Source organism: Colobus angolensis, unplaced genomic scaffold (genome assembly GCF_000951035.1).
Source record: "Colobus angolensis palliatus isolate OR3802 unplaced genomic scaffold, Cang.pa_1.0 Scaffold361, whole genome shotgun sequence".
Classification (NCBI taxonomy): domain Eukaryota; kingdom Metazoa; phylum Chordata; class Mammalia; order Primates; family Cercopithecidae; genus Colobus; species Colobus angolensis.
The window spans coordinates 1,648,115-1,674,561 of NW_012116944.1; the positions used below are offsets into that span (position 1 = coordinate 1,648,115).

Here is a 26,447-nt window from a genome sequence, read left to right on the forward strand (position 1 = left end):
TGAACTGTAGGTGCAGATCCCAGCCAAAGAACCTACAAGTTAATGGAAACATATGAAGTTTCTTTAACTTCTCTAAGCCTGTTCTTGACTTTGAGATGCGATGCTCATCTGATTGAATTGCTATTCAGAAGAATGAGACAAATTATAAGACATGTAAAATCCAACAGCTGACTAGCTGAGTGTTCAATAAATCATAGTAGTTTTCACTAGTATTATTATTATTATTATTAAAACTGGCTAAATGATTAAATCCATTGTGGGTAGTCTTATCTGAATGAAAATGCACATGCTTATCTGGCCTCATTTTTAACTTTTTAACTTTTCCCATTCAAGGTTGCAAACAATTGCAAATGACAAGGGAAGAGTTAGATGACTGAATTTTCAGTATATTTGAATATAATTAAAATTATATTGCAAAAGAAACAGATTCTAATCCCTTGTGGATATAAGAAAGACAGCAGATAAATTTTTTAATAGCTAGCTAAATTTTTTAAGTGAAATGGCCTTAACAATCAACGTTAAAGTTGGTCTCCAAGTTCCCCAATTGTAAAGGAAACATTATAAAGTGTGCAACCATTCCCCACAAAGCTCTTCAGAAACATTAATCAAAAGAATAAGGCAATTTTTTTTTTTTTTTTTTTTTTTTTTTTGAGACGGAGTCTTGCTCTGCCACCCAGGCTGGAGTGCAGTGGCCGGATCTCAGCTCACTGCAAGCTCCGCCTCCCGGGTTTACACCATTCTCCTGCCTCAGCCTCCCGAGTAGCTGGGACTACAGGCGCCCGCCTCGTCGCCCGGCTAGTTTTTTGTATTTTTAAGTAGAGACAGGGTTTCACCGTATTAGTCAGGATGGTCTCGATCTCCTGACCTCGTGATCCGCCCGTCTCGGCCTCCCAAAGTGCTGGGATTACAGGCTTGAGCCACCGCGCCCGGCCAGGCAATTTTTTAAGAACTTACTTCATCATAAAAAAATAATAATTTTCCCTGAAAACATGATTCTGGAAAACCAACAGCCTATGGGATGTCTCCCTCAGACACTGCTGGTAGTAATACTAGCATTCCAGGTTGTTTAACATGGCCTGAGGTGGCCAGGAAGTCATCTTGGATGAGATGAGGATCCACAGGCTCACCATCTGAAAAATTCAAGAAGACCAGCAAGTAAACCATGTGGATTTGTTTGCAAAATAAGCAAACCCACAGACAAAAACACACGCCATGTAATTACAAAAATACATATTTCTGCCTTCTGATATGACATGTTCATGCTAGTGGTGAAATACAGTTCCGCATTGCTCCTCTCACCTCTTAAAAGACTGATAGGTGAAAGAGAGGGTAACTTCACAAACAAGGATGGAGACTAGATGATGCATACTTGAAAGAAGCACAACGAGGACCACAGTCAAGACAGAGGTAGAGAGATAATTTGATATTTTAAAATGCTTGCTGAATTACATCTGGACAGAGTCTGCAGTTGGGGATTGTAGTAGGGCAGGGGTGGCAAGGAAGTGGAAGTCACAGATGGAAGGATCAGGCTAAGCAAAACCTCACTGTATCCTTACACATTTAAGAGTCTGCCACAAATGTACATGTCTTGTGTGGACCATATTTTCAAGAGGGTGCTCCAAAAGGAAATAACATGCATTTCGTGCATGTTATTACGCCAGTAATGCACAATGATACGTTCACTCTAGTAGTGAAATACAATTCCACATTGTTCCTCTCCCCTCTTAAAAGACTGATAGGTGAAGGAGAGGATAACTTCACAAACAAGGATGGAAACTAGATGATCCATACTTGAAAGCAGCACATATTTGAATTATGCACAGTAATGCACAGTAACACGCACAGAACAAGAAAGCCACACTTTATACAAGGCAGAAATGCCTAGATAAAAGTCTCCCAAAATCCACCCCTACAAAATTGCCATAGGAGACTCCAGATTCCCGCTGCAAATGGGGAGGTAGGTGTATCAGTTTATACCTGCATCAGACAGGTGTCTAACCTCAAATGAGACACTGGGCTGCCAAGGGAGGGAACAGACAGCCAGGACATGCAGTGAGATCTTCAGGAACTCTATCTGCTTTCATCTCTTGAACTTTCTTCTCACCCAGACTCCACCAAGATAAGTAACCAGAAGTGCAAGGAAAATAGAGACCTGAGGTGCAGCACCTGCTTCACCAGGACCGGGGCAACCAGGGCTCTGGGCAGATGTGTTCTGGTGACTGCCAGTCTGTAAGCCAAAGTGTCCACATCTTGAAGTCACCAACTGAACGTGCAACTGGTTCAGGGGCTATTGACAGGGCAAGTAGGGCTGAGTATAAATAACCACTGGGGCAGAGCTAAAAGCCAGGAACAGAGTGAAATGGCTGGAAGAATGAAGAACATTCCTTATGACTCCAAGGAATCCTGTGCATAGTCCTGGGATGGCACAGGTCACAACTTTTAATGTTCTGGAACTGTAAGATGACCTAGTTGTTCATTGGAGCGGGCTGGGGAAAGCAGCCAGGGAAAGGGTCAGATCAATTCTAACTTAAGTATTTGTATACGTGCAAAATTACACACACACACACACACACACAGTTCTTCCATCCAATCATCCAACTGAATTTCTCTGAGAATAGCTTGATTTCCCCCTTTGTAAAGAGCCACGAGATTATATAATAACTACAGATTGTATAACTAGGAAGTTATGAAGTTCTTAGATTATGTAACATCTAAGAATCATGGATGCATTTATTTTCTTTCGACCTATGATGTAATTCTCACTGGAGAACATGCATAAGTTATGAGGTGTTTGGACATGTAACATTTCAAAACTGGCTAGCAAAAGCACTAATTGGCTGTTACATAAGGCATTCTTCCATACATGAAATTCAATTACTTTGAATTGAACATTAGCTTGGCTGCTCAAAGTCTTAAAGTCACATCGAATCTCACAAACTAGTCACGTTGACACTGTTTCCATCTTACTTGGTTGTAACTCATTAACAAGTTTCTTTTTGCTTGTTTAAAGAATCTAATTTAATTTTGTTAGACACTCTTAAAGATGCTGAGAAATGCCAAATTGTGAGAGTAATTATACATAAGCGACCCACAAGCCCAGCTGTAAACTGCACTTTGTCATAATCCAGACCACTCAACCTCTTTCTTCAAGCTGTCATTCCTTCTGTGGCTACAACCTCCTACCAACACAATCTTGAATGCCCTCAAACCCACACGCAACAAGCTAGAGAACACGTAATAAGTTCTCCAGCTTATTATGACTCCAGCCCCTGCCCTCTCTAGCTTCCCTGCTGGCTTGAATTCTCCCTGTGCCATCACAACCTTCAGCTGATCATTTCATCTTTTTACCAAACACTCTCAAATTCCCAGTCCTCAGGCTTTCAGCCAAACTCAGCTCACCAAAGATAACCCCTCTCCATTTTCTCCACTTTTGAGTGACCAAATAACTAGAAAAAGGCATAGAACTATCCTAAGAAACTCAACAAGTTCATACCATGCAGCCTCAGCTGGATATTCAGTTCATCTTGGGAAGTTTTTAAATTTTTTTCTATGCATTTTCCATAAGCAGCTGTTCTGAACACTCCCTAGTTTCTTTGAGTCTCCAATCCATCCCCTTATTCTCCCAGGAGATGACTTTATCTCCAAGTAGACTGAGGAAAGTAGAGGGAATTTACACTGAATTTTCTTCAGTTTACATCAAATATATGATCATTTTTATCTGTCTCACCCCCTTCTTCCCAAACTCAGGAAAATATGTTCAAATTAGTTTTAATAAATATTTATTGAGGACCTGCTACAAGCTAAGCGTTTTACTGGGCATGTGTCTGGCAGAATCAACAGCCTTCATCATTAAGTCTGTGACCATAACTAGCAGAACCTAAAGAGGACTATAAACCAGAAATTGATATCGGTTACTTCAATAAAATGAGAAACGTGTCAGTGGAAGAACTCACTAAGTGAGGTGAACAAGCCCAAAACTAGTTAACCACAGCCTTAACACCTGTTACTTTAAATCTACCCCTGCAAGGGGTTGCTCCTGGTTAAACACCACCTTTTAATTTCCTCTACTGTCAATCTACACTTCCTCAGTCTAGAAGCTCACTCAAATAAGCTCCCTTTATTCTTAAAGGAGACAAAAACAAAACTATAAAATAAACTTATTTCACCTCAACCCACTGATGCACCAAGAAACTACCCTATCTATTACCATCTTCTTTCACAGGTAGGTACCCTTGAGTATTAGTTGCTGCTTCTTCCTTTTCTGATCACTGTCGTCTAGATTATTATTTCTAAAACTGCTCTCTTAGAGATCGCTAATGTGATCAGGACCTAATTTTATTTCCCTGTATATGAGGTTTTCTAACCACGGAGGTGAATATTTTCTGATTAAAAAATACATGTTCCTAAGAATTCAAATGTTTTATTATTACTTAATTCATGTGGCTGATGAAAATACTGTAAAGTGATTATATGGATTCTCCAAACTTTATTAAATAGTAAACAAACAATATGTATTCTCCCAACTTATTTTAGTAGAATTAAGAATCTTTAAATAATAGATGATAGGGGAAAAAAATTAATAAACACTATTCATTCTCCTCTAGAATAACGTTCAAAATAGATCACAGGGCTAAGGAAAGCCAGGGCTTCATTTCCTAAGAGAATGTAATGGATAGGACCACCCCAGTGCAGGCATCTTTTCAGTGACGCATCTGTTCCAATTGCTGAAGAACTCAGGTATGACTGCTCATGGAAACCGGATGGATTCACTGCTTCCTTTACTTATGAGCAATTTTCTTGCCATTATTCTATTAAACTCCATCAAGTGCTGAGTGTTCAAAGATCTGGATGCAAATGTGATCATGAAGAATCACACTAAAAGAATGAAATTCTAAAGCTTATTACTGTCAAGTAAATATTTCAGAATCCCCATGGAGCATACTTAACAACTATATTGTTAGTAACGGAAATATTTTTCCTAACTTGGCTCAAGTCATTAACCATGACTTTCAGGAGAGTACAACCTGACAGAAACAATCATATGGCTGGGTCCTTTCCCTTGTGATCAATCATCAATGCTCCTTAACCTTAACCTGGCAAGAGCCACATCATAGTTGCCGATAGCCTGAGAATCTTAAGCCACCTGGATGACATCCAGGTGAAGGAGCTCAGGGCTCCTGGCCTGCTCACATGCTGAAAATTATTTTTCCTGACTTGCTAAAATCATGGATTTCTAGACCCTCTCTTTCTTCTTGCTCCTCCCCACGGCGTATATTTTTCTTTTTGTTGACAATAATCTAATGTGCCTGGAAACTGCTTCGAGTGCCGATGTTCCACTTGGGATCATTGTAATACTTCTGCAGATGGTTTGGAGCATTTTTTTTTTCTCAAAACAAGCCACGAACTCTAAAGCATTTTGCCATATTCCTGCACTGATACATAAAATACACTTGAGATGACTGCAGTCATTTTTTCACTAGACAGCAGTCATTAATTAACCTGGGAAAGAATCCCAATTCCATTTTTCCATGGCATAATAATTACCCCAATTATCCAAGATACCCGTCTTAGTTTGGGTTCCCCCAAAAGTCACCTTAAGAATTTGGGTTAGTGTGGCACAGTGGATTGGGGAGGTGATCCCATGGAGCATAAGTTAGGAAGTGAGGAAAGCCTGACTGAGTAGAGAGAAAAACCATGAAAGGGGGTGGTATGGAGCATTCCTGCTGGGGGTCAACATCCCCAGGATGTTCTGAAAAGACATAAATAATGTGCTTCAGAATTGTCCCACAAAGAGAATGGGAAAATGGGGATTTGTTTTCTGACTCCAGCCCTTCACTGGGTAAAGGCTGTACTTCGAGGTAGCTCTGCAACAAGGTAAGTTTCCACAGGGCTGACATAGTGCTCCGGTAGAGAAGCACAGACCAGGCCCTTGAGATGGAAAGCTGTTGGCATGCATGGGAGATGTCCACTGTGGGTGAACTCACAGGTGGGCCAAGACCGTATCAAAAGTATCTGCTACAGCAGCCCACCACCCAATTCCTTGCTCTTATCAAGTTACCATGTCCTGCTGACTCCTCTTTCAAAAAAGACTCTCTGATCCTCCTGTCATCAAATACGATCTACCATACTCATCTTTCAGTATTTTAACCCCTTCCTACTCATTATCTCCTGTGTCCACCCCGAACCCCAGGATTTTCGCTGTCTGTAGATGAGTTCTCACAGGGTCACCGGCTGTCAATGATCTCCTCTACCTGTCCAACCTTATTGGCCACCAACACTTCGAATACTTTCCCTTTCAAGAAATAGCCTCCTCTCTTCCTGCAACACATAATGATTCTCCCCAGCTCTCAGCCTTTCCCACACAGAATGCCCCAGCCCTTTGAGATCCACACTAGGAATTATCAATACTTAAGGAATAGTTTCCTTAGCTGTGACTTGCAGTCTTCTCCTCCTCTACTCTAGTCTTGATGGCAAACAATCCCATTTTAAAGGTTTATTTAAAGCAAGTAGGGCCAGAATCCCCAGGCAAACTCTAAGTATCCAAAGGGCAGAGACTGAGATAAATGTTTCTTTCTTAAATTCCTCCAACACTCACTCTAGTGCCCACTAATCAAGGACCACCAGGAACACTCTTGTTAGTAAATACATTGAGCTTTCATTCACTTACTACAGCAAGAAAGAGTACACCAAAGTAATTGGAGAATTTTAAGAAACTGGTGGATACTTAGGACACAATTTCAGTTTGTTTTGGGTGATTCCAAGAAAGGTTTAAGAAACTAGAGGCCAGGTTTGGATTGGGAGCTGTCAGGAGGTAGGAACAATTCATTGATTATCTCAGCAAATTTAATCTAGAAAAAAGAGGATTAAAGCTGAGTTGGAGTCATCATCGGTAAAGAAGAAGCAATCATTCATGTCCGTCATGAGAGGGATATTTAATTACATTTGTGGTTGGAAAGGGTCCTTGTCTCAGTCTTGTTTCAGACATACTCAAGAAGTAGGCTTGTCTGATTATTTATATTCTGCAAGAGGTATTTATGTTCAGTTGGGAACATTGTGGCCTGTCAGCTGCCAGGGCCATTTTTCAATTTCTCAAAAGTTATTCAAAAGATACCAGAATAACTTAAATAACTGTTGAATTAATTTTGAATTTGTCCTAAATCTAATGATAATGTAAACTTAAACTCATAATTTATCACTCTAACTTTCTGGCAGGCACTGTGCACATGGAAGGGAATAAGACATATTGGTCTTTGACATAGGTCCATGAGCTCAAAGTCCAAAGAAAAGGCAAATATCTAGGCTGATGCAATACAAGCATGAAAAGTGCCCAAATGTAAGTATGAATAAGGTGCTGAGCTGGTGCAAGAAATAGAGTGTTAGGCTCCATCTGGAGGCGTGTGTGAAGCTTTCCAGGAAGACATGCCACCTGGGATGGATGTGTGAGGATGAGTGGGAGCTGGCCAGCTGGAAAAGGGAGGGTGGAGGATGCCCTTCCACAGCAGACACAACCCAGGTAAAGGTGTAAAGTAGCATGATGAGTTGAGGAACAAAATATAAATCAATGTTGCTGGAGAAACTTTATTCAAAGCACTCAAAAATATTTCCAGGATATTTTTTAATGTAAGCTGCTATTTTGGCACCTCTGAAATTGCACAACACAGAAGGTGAATTTTGTTCAGTTAATTAAACTGAGTGTTAAAGAGAAAGTAAATCATACCAAAAGCTAAACACTTTTACATATGGATCGCATTCTAGAAATGGTGACAAAGTAGAAATGGAATATGAGCCAATTCAAAATAACATACTGAAGTTGGTATGTCCTTCCCTTGAATATAATGGATTAAAAAAAATTCAGAAATTTTACCCTAAAATTGGAATTCAAATCCCAACACACGGAAATAAAACCAAACAACTTACTGTATCATCTTTCTGTTACACCAAGAAAACTCAGAAATTCAATGACTATTGCATACTACAGTAAGTAATTTTCATATCAGGGCAAACATGCACATACACATGCACCATATGCGTGCATGCATGCACACACACACACACACACACACACATTTCCATGCTATTAATATTGAGGACCTAGTCTTTAGATAATTTATTTTGGAAATCCAATGGCCTTAATGTGAATACATACTTGTCTATAGTCCTTCAAAAATTAACACATTATTAGTATTTAAGGTCAATTCATTTCATTCTAATTTGAAATAGAAATTATCCATCAATTACTTGTAAATAAGTACTGGTGGCAAGGAAGGAACAGTTTGGGCAAGACAAACAGTAGAAAAAAACAATGTGAAAGTCTAATTTTACTAGGAAATAAAAATGAAAAAGTGCTATAGTCTGAATGTTTACATCCCCACAAAATTCCTATGTTGAAACCTACCCCTAATGCTAACAGTATTAAGATGTGGGGACTTTGGAAGGTGATTAAGTCACAAGGGCTCCATCCTCCTAAATAGCATCAGAGCCCTTATAAAAGTGATGTGAGGGAGGTTTTTTGCCCCTTTTACCATGTGAAGACATAGAAGGTGCCACCTATGAGGAACAGGCCCTCTCTGACACCAAATCGGCCAGCACCTTGATCTTAGACTTCCCAATCTCCAGAACTGGAAGCAATAAATTTCTATTGTTTACAAATTACTCAGGCTAAGGTATTTTGGTATAGTAGCCAAAATGAACTAAGACAACAACTCACTAAAACAGGGAAAGAAAATGAATAAACCAACAAAAGGGAAGGGCAAACAATTCACAGAGTGATATAAATAAGTGTTCCACAAACAGATTAAAAGATGCTCAACTTTTCTATTAAGAAAGTGCATATGACAACATGAGTTGTTCCCCCCCCCCCAACTATTTAGACTGACCTAGGACAGGAAAGCACAGTATTGGCAAAGAGGAGTGAGAACAATTGTTTCTCTTTCCAGAATCCAGCCCCTGCCTAGTAGGAGTTCAGCAGTCATTTGAAAGGACAAGGTGACAGTCCTAAAAAATATTAAAGTTACTCATATCCTGTGGCCTAAAAATTCTACTTGAAAGAATTTATGCAACATAAAAAAATGTGTAAAAGCAGGCAAATAAATTTGAAATTCATTGTAGACAAAAGAGAAAACAACCCAATGTCATCACATCTGTTGAAATGTATATTATAGCCATATCTCACGTACACATGCAATGGTATTTCATGCAGCTACAAAAATAATGGTATTACTGTTTACATGCTTATATAGAAGTTCTCTGGTTATTTTTTAAGAAGAAAAATCCAATGGTAGAAATGTGTGTGCAGAATAAGCCCTTTTTAATAAGTGAGTTAATACATAACTATTTGCATAGATCACAGAGCCAAAAACACGCATATGCTGTGTTCTCATTTTATTTTTATTTCAGGCAGAATTTATTTTGCTTTAAGAGTAATTTCTGGCAACAAGATATAAAGGGAATGTAACTCCTCATTCCTGAAATCTCTCCAATATCTTTTGATAAAAATGTCAGTGCCAAGGTTGCATAAAAATGTAATAATAAACCACAAGCCATACTTTAATGGCATAAAAATGACTTTGGAAAAAATGAAGATGCTACTATCTTTTTTTTTTTTTAGCTAATGAGAAACGCAACATGGTGGCTTCAATATTGTTTACAACTGTAAAATGCCTTCATGAAAATAATTTAATTGCCCCTGACAGGCCTGATAGATGTCCCTGAATTCTGTCCAGCCATGCCATGACTGACAAAACAGAGGAAAATCAGGAAAAGGTCACACATGGTTTGAGAAACCACCAAAATGTGGTGTCCATCTCCTGGCCGAGACAGGAATTTACAGCACCATTGTGGTGTTCAAAAACTGTCAGAAACCTTAGGAATTGTCACAGTTATCACAACTACACATTCCAGCAAAGAGGAATGGAAGACAGAGGCAACACGAACCAGGAGGGTAGAAGGTCTGTCCGCCAGCACTGAAGCAGGCACAAATGTATAACGTGAAACGCTCATGGAGAATAAAAAAACAGTTGAAGTTGCACAATTCAACTATACAGTTCAACACTGATTGCAAACTGGCTTTTAAAATGTTTAGACCTATCACCCTACTATGTTTTATCTCTTTTACCAAAATTCTGTTAGTTCACCTATTTTGTTACATATGTATTTTCTTCCTTCTGTAGTCACATTAAACTATATTCTAATGCGAATGCTACAAAAAAGGAAGCCAGGTAATTGAGGCACCAGGCTGCATGAACTGTTCTAATGGGAATCCAGTGTTATGAAGACACTATGCATTCTAATGGGAATCCAGTGCTATGCTATCCTGATAATAAGCCCAATCCTCTAGTTCAGCATTTCTCAACCTTGAGCTACTGGCGTTTTGTGTTAGATAATTTTGTGTTGAGGGGGCTGTCTTCTGCAGGGTAGGATGCTTAGCAGCATTTTTTGGCTCTACCCTCTAGATGCCAGTAGCACCCTCTCCCAGCTGTAACAATGAAAAATGTCTCCAGATATTGCCACATGATCCGTGTGGAATAAAATCACCTCAGGCGGAGAACCACCATTCCAGAAGAAAGTTTAAAAATCCCAGTAAAATCCTTAATGGGTCTCAAAAAAGGAGTAAAGCAAAGAAAGGTACCATGAAGAACAACAATAATAAAAATAAATGTAAGCTGAACATTTTTAAAAGACGACATCCAGCACACTTCTAAAAGTCAGGTAAGGAATTACCCAAGAATGCCTTTCTTTTTGAAGAAGATACTTAAGAACCAAATGTAGTTTAAGTCTGAGTTTTCTTAAATGTGTTAGTAAATCTTTATTTTTTTGTGTGACCAAACACTCATCATTAGCACTTATGTGCTTGCTTCTTACAGAATGGACAAGATTACCGTGTCTCAAATTTTGAAACCAAGGTTTACATCCAAACTACATCACTTACAATTCAGTGCCCTTCAACAAATTATATCATCTTTCACATTAGTTATTAATATATGCAATGGGGACAATAACATTCTTTCATGTGGGTTACTGTAAGGACTAAAAGAGATTACAACAGGCATCTATTATAAAGTCTATTACAAGACAGATAAATAATCAATATTTTCTCCTTTCCTCCTCATACAGTTTAACAGGTAAGAAAAGAACTGCAGATAGAAGGGATCCTGAGACATCACTATAGGCAGGAGGACATAAAACATCTGTTGTGGAAACAGGAAGATTGAGGGAGAAAGAGCCCAAGAAAGCAGACAGCAGTAGTCACAAAATCAGGCAAGCTAAGAAAAATCCAGACCCGGTCCAGTCGTCACCTGGTGTCGAATAACTGGGTGTGTTTTATTGTTTAATTCAGCCATTTTCCTCACTTTCCTTTTTTAAAATTTTATAAAATTTTTGATTGTCTCTTAAGAGATTTTGTGGTGCTTTTAAATGTATACATTAAGGAGTTATTCTTGATCATACAATATTATCTTTGCATATAGTATATTTTTAAATGCTGATACAAATGCTGTGTCCAGTATCTATGACTATTTTTTTAAATATAGACTTTATTTTTCAGGGCAGTTTCTGGCTCACAGCAAAATCAAGTGGAAAGTACAGAGAATTCCCACATGCCGCTTTCTATGCATGGGCACAGCCTCCCCAGGTACTGTCAACATCACATCAACTTCAAAACCTGTTCTATGGGCTTGACAAATGTATAATGACATATATTCACCACTGTAAATCATACAGAATAATTTCACTGCCCTACGAATGCTCTGTGCTCTGTTTTCCCTCCCACTAAGTCCCTGATAATCACTGATCTTTTTGCTGTCACCAAAGTTTTGCTTCTTCTACAATGACATAAGAGTTGAAATCATAAAGTATGCAGCCTTTCCAGACTGGCTTTTTTCACTTAGATTGAAGATTGAATCCTCCATGCCCTTTCACAGTTTGATAGCTCATATCTTTTTAGCACTGAATAATATTTCATTGTGTCAATGTATCACATTTATTCATTCACCTACTGAAGGACATCTTGGTTGTTTCTGAGTTTTGATAATTACGAATAAAGCTGCTATAAGCATCTGTTCCATGTGCAGGGTTTTGTGTAGACGTAAGTTTTCAACTCCCCTGGGTAAATGCTAAGGAGTGAGACAGCTGCATCATATGGTAACAGCATGTTTAATTCTACAAGAAACTGCAAAACCATCTTCCAAAGTAGCTGTACCAGTTTGCATTCTCACCAAGAATGAATGAGAGTTCCTACGGCTCCACATCCTCACCAGCATTTGGTGGTGTCAGTGTTTGGGATTTCAACCATTCTAACAGGTAGGTAGGGATATCTCACTGTTCTAATTTGCAACTCTAATGATACATGATGTTGAGGCTCTTTTCATATGCTTATTTGCCATCTGTATATCTTCTCTGGCAAGGTGTCTGTTAAGATCTTTGACTCACTTTTAAAAACAGGTTATTTTCTTATTGTTAGGTTTTAAAAGTTCTTTGTATATTTTTGAGTAAAAGTTCTTCATCAGATGTGTCTTTTGCAAATATTTTCTCTCCATCTCTGGCTTGTCTTTCTGTTGATGTTTTCACTTTTTTACTTACTTTCTCACCTCTCTATTCCACTGAAAATTTGTTTCCTTTCGAAGTTACGGGAAAATATCTTTTCAAAAAAAATGAAAAAAGAAAACTACCAGATATATTTGCTTATTTAGGCTTGAGAAGATAACTGAAAAGCTGAGACCATTTTCCTCTCTGACCCTGGTACAGGAGAGAGAGAAAAAAGATTGGAAGGAACAGCTAGTTCGCAGCAGTTATAAGATAAGAAAACAAGCCAATACCTGGGGCTTCAGAAGAGAAGAAGGCAGAACTAGCTGGAGATGAAGAAATGAACCCAAGCTCAGGTCCTCAGTCTTGCTAATAGGTCACCGAACATGAGCTGTCTCACCTGTAAAATGATGTGTGCACTGTGTGTCTGTGAGTGCGAGAAAATATGTATTCAAAAAGGATCTCAAATGTGTATATTTGGCAGTATCTACAAATACAGTTATTCATGTAGAAAGATATGCACTGAAAAACTGAATATTTAAAAATACAGTCTTTTTATAAACTTCTTATTGTTTAAGTATACTGGAATCTTCAAGAACTGGAATGGCCCAGGTCTCTGTTCTCCTCTGAGTGGTCCTATTTGGACGATGCTCTCTCTAGCCACAGTGATTATTAGTACATTGCATACAACTTACACAACTCTTGGGGTGAATTTCTACTTTGGACCCTCAATTAGCATTCACTAAGTGATGATCTTAATAATACATACCAAAGTTTTAAGTACAAAAAATCCTGGTTAGGCACAGAGGTTCATGCCTGTAATCCCAATACTTTAGGAGGCTGAGGAGGGAGGATAGCTTGAGCTCAGGAATTTGAGACTAGCCTGGGTAATGCAGCAAGACCCCATCTCCACAAAAATTTAAACATTAGCCAGGTGTGGCGGCTTGCACCTGTAGTACCAGCTACTTGGGAGGCTGAGGCGAGAGGATCACTTGAGCCATGGAGGCCAAGGCTGCACTGAGCTATGATCACGCCACTGCACTCCAGCCTGGGCAAAGGAGCAAGTCCCTGTCTCAAAAACAAGAACAACAACAACAACAAAACCACACATTTTCTACCCAGAAAGTACTGTTACAAACAGTACTTTCAAATATTTAAACCACACATACAGAAAAAACCACACACACACATATACACATAAAAGAAAACCAACACAACAAGACCATATTCTGGGCTTATTTTCCTTCCAAACTCATTTTTTCAAAGTTGTTTAACTTAATGACATATCAAAAAGTTTCTGCCTAAGGAAATAATACATGGCATGAAATATCAAGGTAAAATTCAGAGGCAAGCACTTTTCAAAAATGTACACACCTTTGAGTGGTTTTGTCTTTTTAAACTGTAAAATCCAAATTCCCCTGAAAAAAGAGGTGTTGTCTATAAGACATGCTAACCTCAGCCTACCTTCAAATCTCTGTAATCTCCAAGGACTGAGACATTATGAAATTGGACTGAGTATCATCAGCTAATCTTGGCAATGGTTGCTGAAGAGATATTATTATATATTATGGAACTTCCTGGAATAGGGAAAAGCACCATGAAAGATTTTCTCACCCATGTATGGGTATGAAAGGGCATTTGAGTACAGTGATTTGGAGTTCTGGAAACAAACAGACCTGAATTTGGGTTTGAGGTCTGCTACTTACTAACTGGAAAACCATGGGCAAGTTAATCTACCTTTACCAGCTTTAGTTTCTTCATCTGAGAAATGAAAATACTACCATGTCACTCAGAGTTGCTCTGATAATTTGAAAAGAGTATCTACATAAAATATTTAGCATAGTGCCTGACCTCAATGGGTTTCAACAAATGGTAGGACCCACTTACATAATTGCTAATTATGTAAATAAATACTAATTAAAATAACCACAAACAAAACAACTATAGTCTGGAGGTCTACCAGGAGGCTGTGATTTGTTAAGTCTCATTTAAGAGCCTACTGAGAATGGCACCAGAGTTTCACTCATTCAGATGTCCTGTGAATGACAGTGGTCAGGTCATTGTCCCTAAGTTTCCTTCCACTTCCCTCATTAGTGGAGGCAGTTATCATTAGGACTATTCAGAACCACTAAAGAAGGTTTAGTCACAATCATGTCCCACATTTTTTACTTAAGGGGTCTATAGGGAAGATATCAGTGTGGATAATTTTCATAACAGTGATTATCACTCATATGGGAAGGCAATAATTCTAAATCTTGTTCCTACATGACACACCTTAGGGACATACATTCCCATCTGTATTAGTGGTTCCACTGTTTCCATGATTGAGTTGAGGGCTCAATCTACAAACACTTACTGAGTGCCAACTATCAACTGGTTACAGTGTTAGGGATGCAGTGATTCACAAAATCCACATGCTCCTTACCCTCTGGAGAGCTGAACACCTAGCACCGTGTTCTACAACCTTTCATTATCATCCATTTTATATCGAGCTACTAACATATTTGTGCACTGGTGTATGTTTGCACATAAACAGAGACGCATATAAAAGTTTCACTAAACAATACCCTTACTGGCCGGGCGCGGTGGCTCACGCCTGTAATCCCAGCACATTGGGAGGCCAAGATGGGAGGATCATGAGGTCAGGAGATCGAGACCATCCTGGCTAACACGGTGAAACCCCATCTCTATTAAAAAATACAAAAAAACTAGCCGGGTGCAGTGGCGGGCGCCTATAGTCCCAGTTACTCAGGAGGCTGAGGCAGGAGAATGGCGTGAACCCGGGAGGTGGAGCTTGCAGTGAGCCAAGATCGCACCACTGCATTCCAGCCTGGTGACAGAGTGAGACTCCACCTCAAAAAAAAGAAAAAACAAAACAAAAACAAAATACCCTACTGAAATAAGCCAGGTACAGAAAGACAAATACTGCATGTTCTCACTTATATGTGGAAGAGAAAAAAGTTGATCTCACAGAAGTAGAGAACAGAACAATGATTACTAGAGGCTGGGAAAGCTGTGGTGTGGGAGGGTGGTATAGGGAAAGGTTGGTTAACTGATACAAAGGAAAGCTCTAGATTGGAATAATAAGTCCTAGTGTTCTATAGCACTGTAGGGTTACTACAGTTAAATATAATTTATTATATCTTTTCAAATAGCTATAAGAGTATTTTAATGTTCCCAACATAAAGAATAATAAATGTTGGAGGTGATGGATATGTTAATTACCCTGCTTGTGATATAGGAGTTAAGAGAAAACTACTTAGGCAGATAGTGAGGGTAAGGAAGTCCTCAGTAAGGTTTTCCTTTTCATGAAAGCAGCCCCCAAATCATTTTCTTGTCTAACAAACAGCAGCCAGTAAAATCGAGCTGCAAACATAGACAAGCAAGCTGGAAGCTTGCATGGGTGAATGCTGGCAGCTGTGCCACTAGGAAAAGACCACTTGGGGGCTAGGTAGGTCCAACATGGTAGCTCCATCTTCCCCTTGTCAACCACGTGCACAGTAAGGAGCAAGCAACATGGCACAGGCCAAGCAGAGACTCCATTTGCATAATGAAAGATTAGGGTCAGGTGGCCAGCTTCTTCACATGCTATGTAAACGTCACACCTGGTCCAACCAATCTTTGGGCCCTATGTAAATCAGACACCATCTCTTCAAGCCTGTCTATAAAATCCTGTGTACTCTACTGCAGGCTAGAAGTTCTACTTGGGCACCCCTCTCTCTCACAGGAGAGGGAGCTGTTCTCCTTTCTCTTTCTTTTGCCTATTAAAACGCCACCATTAACCTCACTCCATGTGTGTCCATGTCCTTGATTTCCTTGGCATGAGGCAACGAACCTCAGGAATTTACCCCAGACAATGACGCTGCTTCACTTGGAGCATTACATCTGGTATACATGTTTTTTGTTTTTTTTGTTTTTTGGGTTTTTTTGAGACAGAGTCTCGCTCTGTCGCCCAGGCTGGAGTGCAGTGGCTGGATCTCAGCTCACTGCAAGCTCTGCCTCCCAGGTTTATGCCATTCTCCTGCCTCAGCCTCCCGAGTAGCTGGGACTACAGGCACCCGCCACCTCGCCCGGCTAGTTTTTTGTATTTTTTAGTAGAGACGGGGTTTCACTGTATTAGCCAGTGAACACAGGGTTCCACCATGTTAGTCTCGATCTCCTGACCTCGTGATCCGCCTGTCTCGGCCTCCCAAAGTGCTGGGATTACAGGCTTGAGCCACCGCGCCCGGCCGGTATACATGTTTTGAAATATCATACTGTACTCTATAAATATATATTCTATCAATTAAATATTGGCCAGGCATGGTGGCTCACACCTGTAATCCCAGCACTTTGGGAGGCCACAGCGGGCAGATCACTTGAGGTCAGGATTTCAAGACCAGTCTGGCCAACACGGTGAAACTCTGTCTCTATTAACAATACACACAAAAAAATTAGCTGGCTAGGCGCGGTGGCTCACGCCTGTAATCCCAGCAGTTCGGGAGGCTGAAGCGGGTGGAATACCTGAGGTCGGCAGTTCAAGACCAGCCTTACCAACATGGAGAAACTCTGTCTCTACTAAAAATACAAAATTAGCCGGGCGTGGTTGTCGTGGGTGCCTTGTAATCCCAGTCACTCGGGAGGCTGAGCCAGGACAATTGCTTGAACCCGGGAGGTGGAGGCTGTGGTGAGCCGAGATTGCGCCATTGCACTCCAGCCTGGGCAACAAGAGCAAAACTCCATCTCAAAAAATAATAATAATAATAATAATTAGCTGGGCATGGTAGTGTGTGCCTGTAGTCCCAGGCACTGAGGAGGCTGAGGCAGGAGAACTGCTTGAACCCGGGAGGCAGAGGTTGTCATGAGGTGAAATTGCACTACTTCACTCCAGCCTGGGTAACAGAGTGAGATTCTGTCTCAAAAAATACAAAATAAATGTAATTTAATAACAAACAATGCCCTTACACTCTATTTTTTTAACCTAGTTGGGTTATTTTACTACTGGCTACGACCCACTAACCTAACACCTGACACATGAATAGGCTGCAACCCACCATTGGAAACACTTTGGTCCAGCATGGCATGCCCTGCCATGCATTTTCCCTGCCCTCAGCCCTTTAAGTGCAACTATGTTAAAGCCCTCAACTAACTAGTTCACTATGAACACGCAAAAAAAGCGTAAGCATACTCAACAAAACATTTTCTTCTGGAAAAAACAAAATGAACTGTCTACTATTTTTCTCATGCTAACATTTTCTATTAGATATCTACTTGTTCTGATAAAATGTAACCAAAAACAATAAAAACTCACGGAATTCTAAAGATTCTTTTGTTGATTCTGGGAGGAAGAGAATGGTTGAACTTGTTGCCAAATTGCCACCAAACCAGGAAACATCAGGCAACCCAGTCAATGCCTCTCGTTCCTGCTAGTCCTGGGGTTTCATAAGTCATCATGCAACTTGCAGGGATTAGTTCCTATCACTTGGTTGAACTCTGCAATAAACCTTCCTTCATGCTGACCTCAGTTATTTGAAATTTGGCTTAAAAACTTTAAACAATTTTTTACTCACTGTTTTAGTCTGTTTTCATAGTGCAATAAAGAAACACCTGAGACTGGGTAATTTACAAAGGAAAGAGCTTTAACTGACCCACAGTTCTGCATGCCTGGGGAGGCCTCAGGAGACTTACAGTCATGGTGGAAGGGAAAGCAGGCACATCTTACATGGCAGCAGGGGACAGAGAGCGTGGGAAGGAAGAACTGTCAACAGTTTTAAACTCATCAGATCTTGTGAGAACTCATTCACTATCATGAGAACAGCGTGGAATTAAACCACCCCCATGACCCAATCACCTCCCACCAGATCACTCCCTTGACACGTGGGGATAAAGGGGATTACAATTCGAGATGAGACCTGGGTGGGGACACAGAGTCAAACCATACCATTTACCGTGTACCGTCGCCAGTCTAAGAAGAGACTGATAAGGAGATTAAGAGCAAAAGAACACTGTGAGAAAAATGTTTACCTGTTTAAGAAAACAAACTTACCTAGCATCATGAGGCTCACAACACAATATACCAGTGTGATAAATTCTCATTACAAATCATTTTTATCTATTTCTTAAAGCAGATCTGGCAGGACTTCTATTTGGCAAAACATTCAAATTTGTTAAGAATGCAATTTGTACTTTAATGAAGCTGAATTTATTTTAAAATACTAAGGCTATGATTCAGAATAGCATGTTAAAAATTTTAATGAGTGCTTGAAGTTATTCTGTTGGTAAGGGTGTATGGTATTAAACACCTTAATCCTTAAATACTGGTTTCACAGGCACAAACCTCAAATTTTTCAATGTAAAGGAGACTGCTCTAGTATTCTCACTCTAAGAGTTGGAATCAGTTAGATTTTGTATCCACTCAAAATAAATTTATGTTATATAGAAGAAATACCAAATAATGCTTTGTGTTTCTTAATTGTGACCCTCTTTAAGACAATTCTACAGTCACCGATTTAAATGTCCATTATACTGAACCTTAAATGTTCAGTTCTCTCCAGCTCTAATGCGGATTCAACCTTCCAACAATTTCCAACACTCTAGAGATGTTTTAAAAAATTCTAGGGCAAAGCCTTGAAAAATTACCAATTGGGTACAATGTTCACTATCTGTGTAACAGTAACACTAAAAGCCCCATCTCCACCAGTATGCAATAAACTCATGTAAAAAAACATGCACATGTACCCCTGAATCTAAAATTTAAAAAAGTTTAAATAATTCTATAGTTACTTAGTTTATATCACAAAACATGCACTTACCTAAAATGCCCTGTGCACATGAAAATATTTCTATTACTTTTCCCCCCACTATATTCCATCTAGAATACAGTCACAGAAGAATGAAAGGGGAGTGAAAGGTAAGAAAAGTGAGATAAGAAAGGGAGGAGGGAAGAGAATGGACAAAAATTAGATGGTCTTTTATCCAACATTTAGCACAGGCACAGAATAATGAGGTTGCCATCATTCTAAACTAATCCACATTAACTGACTACAAAGATGATAGAACAATGAAATTAATGCATCCATAAAAGTGTAGTTCTATTGATGCCAAGATGGGCATTATCCAGAAGTGATTGTAGAAGGACTCTGCCTGTTACCCACTGCCTTCAGAACACGTGGTCTTCTTAGTGACTAAATCATGATATTTCCATGTCAGATGGTGAGATTTGTGTTTCCTCACAAATCTCAGCCTGACCATAAGAACAAGCAGTGAAACTTGTTAAATATAGCAGCTCCCACTACCAGCCTCAGAACTACTGAGCCAGCATCTTTAAAGGAGAAGAATCTGACCTCGCTAACTGATGGCAAATTCAGACTGTTGGCTGCTTTTCTTGCCAGGCAGCTTCCTACCAGCTCTTCAAGCAAGTGAGCCATACGGCCACTCAAACAGCAGCTCTGGATATAGGATTAATGGCTTAAAAAATAAAGTTTAGACAGAGCTATGGAAGCTAATTTAGGAAACACAGGACTCAATTCCAGTAAGGTAAAGAAGGGGGCAAACTGGTTACAGTGGCTATGAAAAATGTTTGTCTAGGCTCAAATATTCAGCCAACATGCATTTTAGAAACTCAAAAGTGACAAGCAACACAAACCTATGGCTGTAACTGTCTCTCTAGCACAGCCTGGGGATTATGTATATACTCCAAAGTTTCACATCACCATGGGATTTTGAATGTAATTATCACCCAAAACATGGCATGGGTCCCTACATACATGTATATTCTTGGGTCTCCTGAATAATAATAATCTGGAATGAAAAAACATTAAATACCAACAATTCCTTCCTCTACAACACTCAGGGGTGAGAAGGAACAGCCACATTAGATGAAAGAGCAAATAATTACCTTCTAACATTCCTCCTGCCATTTTCATTTCACATTTATTAAATACAAATTTTGGTCCAAAAATTGCATCTCTGAAGTGAATCATTTAAAAAATAATATAGGTATACACATACCAGGGATATTAGCCAAGAACTGATTCAGCAGCTGTGTGCTTAAATGATAAGAGCAACTCAAGTAAATTCTGAACAGTAAATTCCTCTGAGGCAAACTTCGGATTCTCTCTCTTCCATGTTCTCTTTAAGTGCATTCTGTGCATCATATAGTAGTATATACATCCATAACACTTCATAAATAATACGAAATAAAATGATGCCTGTAGATCCAGGCCTGAAGGGATCAATTCTTAGGCACAATTCCAAAGGTTAATTTTAACCATGTGGAAATTATGTCAAACGCCGTAGAATGTACTGCTGAAATATTCTTAATTCCAAAGCAAAATATATAATCAAAATGCGCAATATAGTTGGCCATTCTGAATGGGTTAAGTGCCAATGACAAGAAACCAACGAATAAAATCTATTCATCTCTGTATTTTCTGAAATGTCTAATGCTGTCACCACATTTTGAACAAAAACTAAACAGTTCTCAGTTTCTCAGGATAATGGCATGGGGAGAGGAAAACAACAGCATGGATACTGCAAGAGAATAAGACATAAAAAGTTATCTGGAATTGTTTTAATGTTCACGTTTCCTTGGGGATTTTCTTCGGAGACTGATTAAGTTGCATTTTTATTAGGCTAGTAATAAAGCTAATTTTATTCTTTAAGTAAAAATGCCTGACAATAGAGAAAGACGATTTAGTCTACGTTCAAGTTCCAATTTACTCAAGTAGTAGGACAGAAATTTTTAAATGCTGCAAATAGCTAGATAATCCATGAACAGCAGTTTCTTCTTCTGCATGATGAGTACAAAACATTCCAACATACCACAAAAATTATTGAAGATTAATTAAGAATATATTCTACACCACTTGAGAAATACAAGTTTATACAAAGATACAGAATTGCACTTGCAAATTCACCATGTCTTCTTATGATTGTTTAGCATATAAGTTCCCAATTCCTTGCCGCCCATGATAACAATTAAAAAGGTAACAAGGCTGAGTGCGGTGGCTCACACCTGTAATCCCAACACTTTGGAAGATCAAGGCAGGAGAGTTGCTTGAACTCAGGAGTTCAAGACCAGCCTGAGCAACACATAGTGTAATTCCGTCTCTACAAAAAACGCAAACATCAGCCAAGCATGGTGGTGTGTGCCTATAGTCCCAGCTACTTGAGTATGTGGTGAGAGGATGGCTTGAGCCTGGGAGGGTAAGGCTGCAGTGAGCCATGATCATGCCACTGCACTCCAGTCTGGGTAACAGAGTGAGACCCTGTCTCAAAACAACAACAACAAAAAGTAACAAGAAAGGAGTTTCTATAGGAATTCCTGTCAATTCAAGTCCAGCTAAAAACACTCACTAAATAACTAAAATAATTTTGATTCCATGTGATGAGTTAACTCTAATGAAATGCAATTAAAAGAAGGCAAACTGGACTGAAGTAAGAAAGGAAACTGAGAAATCTTGCAATGTTATCATTTAGCAGTAAATCATGGGGAGAAGGGGCAGCAAATACAAAACTAAACAGCAACAATAAGAAAGCCAGATCATGATGGATAATGTTCAGACTGCAATTTTTTTTAATTGTTTGGTGGTATTTGTAATTATATCCTGACAACTACATGCATCTGCATTCTTCTAATGAAATATACTCAACAAAGTTTGTTGAGACTAAGGTCATATTTTAAAAACTATCCATAAAAATATATACTAGCAGGTCACATTTGAAAATACTATGTAATCCAGGAGAAAACTAAGGAGGCCTTTATTTTCATTTCTGAACATCTATACATTGTGTAGTGTCCCATAGGGTAAAACCAGGCAAGGGAAACACTCAGCCTAAAAGGGAAATCTAACGGGTTCTTTGCTGTCTGACAGATGAAGACAAGCAGCACTCGAGACCTGAAATCTAAGGTTCATATCATACTGGAAGGAAAAAAAAAAAAAAGCAGCTATTAAACCTGTGTAGTACATAAAAAAGAACTCTGAAATATAAACAATAGAAATTTATGTGTTAAAAACACGTGAAGAGTTACCATGACTCATGGTATCAATCGAATGAGCACCCTTGAAATCACAGGTTGCTGTATCTTTTTACATTTCTATCATAATGTTAATAGTTAATATTTTTCTGTTGTTGGATAAAAAACTATATATTATTTTTAATCCCGAAAATCCTCCTGAAAGAATTCTACTTAACAAATATTTTGGGACAAAAGTGTTAAGAATAAATGTTAGTTTTCTCCCCAGCGAACCTGCAGTGATTCCATAATCTCAGTTATCAAAACCACCTATTTCTTGCTCTCTCACAATTTACCTTTCTTGGATTTGGCTCCGATCTTCAGTTTTGATGGCCAAGCAATCTGCGTATTTGTTTCCTCCATGATCTGTAACCAAAATTGAGAGAAATATTGACTCAATTAAAAACTTATTTACAGATAAGATTTTTCACACACAAAAAAAGTTTATTTTCAAGTTCCTAGCTTCATGTTGATACAAAATGATCTCATTTGAAAACAATGCAAAGAAAAAAAAAAACCCTTGGGGGGAAAAATATTTTTTACAAGCCTTTAATCTATTAGAAATATTCAAATATATTTTGTTACTCCCAGTGTTCCTCTCCACGATGCTTCAGAATTTTAACACAAAGACCAAAACGTACATGAACAAGTAATTAACCCAACTTGATGCCAGAACCGTCAGAGATGCTTGTGCTGAATAAAATTCCCCAAGACAATTGCCAAGGGATTGCAACACACCAAACATGATTCCTGTAATACAAAACTGCATGAGTTAGACCATACTAAATGAAGATTTTTTTTCCCTAGGGGAAAAAATAACTTACTTTGGGCACATTTGTATTTCATTAAAACTGATGAAAACCTTCTAAATGCGACATCACGTCGTAAGACTGCATTCCCCATCATCCTTTTCCTGGTTCAGAATGGCATTTTTGCCAAAGGTCCTTCCCACTTGCACATGCAGCTAACACTGGCTAGGAGGTCTCCAGACCTAAATGAGTGGAAGCACCAGGACAACTGAGGGAAGCAACGACTGTCCAGCAACAGAAATGGACAGTAAACAAGAGAAGAACAGGATTTAAAACGTGCTTCCTTTGTTCCTCACTAATTTTGCATGAACTACACAAAATTAATGTTTGCTCATGTAACACAAACATAGAATTAACCAAACTAATAGGGCAAACTACTAACCAATATGCAAACAGAAAAAAAAATCATTCATTAATCGCTTGAATTAAACTAGGATAATACTTATCTTTAATATGGATTGAGAGTTCATTAAATAAATTAATGGTGAAAACAACTTAAACACATCAAGAGTGCAATGAATAATAAGTACCTTTTTCTCCTCAGTACTGGCTATGTACCAGGCACAAGGAAATGGTTCACATGTATCATACTTCATTGAACCCCCTTTATCATAATATAAAAGGGCTTCCAGCAGATGTTTCTGACTGTAAGTCCACATATGCATTTTGTCTATTCATTGTAGGGTTTTTCAAAGTTTGAGCCAACATTTTTAAATCTGGGAATTTCATAGAAAAATTCAGATTTCTGGTTCTCTGGAAAACTTGGCAAATTTAGCACAGACAGCTCATAATCCCAGATGGCAACGTTTGGCTGGCACTGAGCAACAGCTGTCCCCTTCAGTCAGGGTCAGCAGGCTCTGAGCTGCTCCCAGTCCCTACTGTGTCTCTCTGAGGTCAAAGGCCACTCGCCATCATCATCATGGCATTGTACTGCTCACTTGCCATTTTATCATGGTGTTTGCCATTTTTCTCAGAGCAGTATTTCTCTACACCTATGGCTCTATTAAAAATTGAACAAAAGTAAGGCCACACTGTCTTCACTAAGTCAAGGTACTGGTCTGGCCCCGAAGGCAGGTGAGCTGGTTACCTTAACCCTACAGCACCTGGCCCCAGCTTCTTCTTCTCTCATTCATGCCTGTCTCTGCTAATGTGTTTAGCTGTTTGCGCCATCAACTTGGTTAGTTAAGTCTAAACCAGTAGTAAAAAATAAAAAATAAAATGTTATTTCTCAACTCCCTCGGCATCAGCCATGCTGCCACCCCAAAAACACGTCCAGCAGGCTCCCCTTCTGAGCCCCTGCATTCACTGTTATCTCTTCCCCACAATTTCCCATCCCTGCCCCTTCTCATGCTCAGACTTCAGCTGCCATCTTGTCCAACTCCCCATCCTTTTCTACTCTCACACCAACCCAACCACAATTATTCTTCCCACCTCACTGTGTTTATTTCCCTCCTAACCCTTATTGCAAGTAGAAATCCTCTTATTTTCTGTACTTACTTATTTACAGCCTGTCTTTGCAAAACAGAAACTAAATTATTTGCCCTGTACACAGCAGGCCCTGGATTTAACTAGTTTCAGAATTTTCCTCTAAGTTACTTTAGACTCTCAAAGAGATAAGATAGAAAAATAAGACTGCATGCAATGGCTCATGCCTATAATCCCAGCACTGAGGCAGGAGGACTGCTTGAGGCCAGGAGTTTGAGACCAGCCTGGACAATATAGTGAGACTCCATCTCTACAAAAAAATACAAAAATTAGCTGGGCGTGGTAGCAGACACCTGTAGTCCCAGTTACTCAGGAGGCTGAAGCAGGAGGATCACTTGAGCCCAGGAGTTTAAGGGTGCAGTGGGCTATGATCATGCTACCACATTCCAGCCTGGGCTACAGACTGAGACATTGTTTCTAAAACAACAACAACAACAAACAGAAAGAAAGACAGAAAAATAAGATCTTACTATAATGCTGCTGTTGGTGGGGAGGCAGTAAGAAAACAATCTACATGCTTTTCCTTTTCCGAATTCAATAATGCAGTTGCTTAATCCAGTAAATGATGTCAAGGGCCATATTACGATACTGTAACAGATGTTTCCCTTTTAACGTACGGGTAGAAGGCGTAACTTTCTGAAATCTTAAATCGCTAGTAGAACTGCCCAGAAATCACCCTGCATGTACACTTATTTTATTAAGCACCAATAGGTGCCCCATGACAGGAAATAATATGCCAGAGAAAATATCCTAAGAGCAGTAGGTAACTGGCATCAATTTGGGAAGACAGCTTTATACACACTCCCTCTAACTCCCACTACAACTCCCTGTCTATACTGTGCAGAGAAGTGGGCTCACAAAGATCACTCTCAACCTACTCACATCAGCACTGTGTTTAAGGGAAAGTGGGGTAATCCCAAGCCTCGAATCCCTAATTCTCACACCAGAGTTCTGTATACTATACCACATGACCTCTAAAGTTCTATGAGCCAGAGTAAATGCCAAACCTCTTAGAGAAAACAAACTGCCAGTAATTAGAACTTGGCATCTGGAGCTGACCTCTCCTATACAACTAGAAAAAAAGTGACTCTCTGGAACACCATTTCTGGCCAGCTAATGCCAACTCCTTGGATCATTCATGAAGCTGCTGGCCCCACACAGAGCTCTGGCCGGATGCCTTTGCAGACATCCTTTATTTGTTCATCACTGTGTGTAATCTAGCCATTATGAGCAAGGACTCTGGAGACAAATACCAGTTCTGCTGCTTCCTAGGGGTGCTGTGTTGAGCGAATTACTTAACTTCTATCAGTCTCAATTTCCTCCTCTGTAAAATTCATTATCATATCTATTTCTAAAGTTGTTGTGAAAACTTAATGAGAAAACCCAAAGCACATAGCATGGCACATAGTGAGTGCTTGATAATGTCAGCCCTTGCATTTATGATGATATTGATAAGTTTTGGTCAGACAGGCACAGTCCTAGATACTAGGGATACAACAGCAAACTAGATGATTCCTACCTTGCGGGAGCTCAGAATCTAACAAGGGAGAAGACAAGCTAATTGCCGTCATGGTACTATGTGCCATGTTTCAGAATGGAGCAGCACAATATGAGCATGTACAGAGGGGATCCTAACC

At 39.3% G+C, this 26,447-nt stretch overlaps 1 protein-coding gene across 1 annotated transcript in view; it reads right to left on the reverse strand.

Annotated features, from left to right (window-relative positions):
• BICC1 (BicC family RNA binding protein 1) overlaps positions 1–26,447 on the reverse strand; it is a 324,759-nt gene that overhangs the window by 105,653 nt on the left and 192,659 nt on the right. The window contains exon 3 of the mRNA XM_011953455.1: positions 22,813–22,882. Coding sequence (XP_011808845.1) covers positions 22,813–22,882 — 70 coding nt within the window. The remainder of the gene's footprint in view (positions 1–22,812; positions 22,883–26,447) is intronic.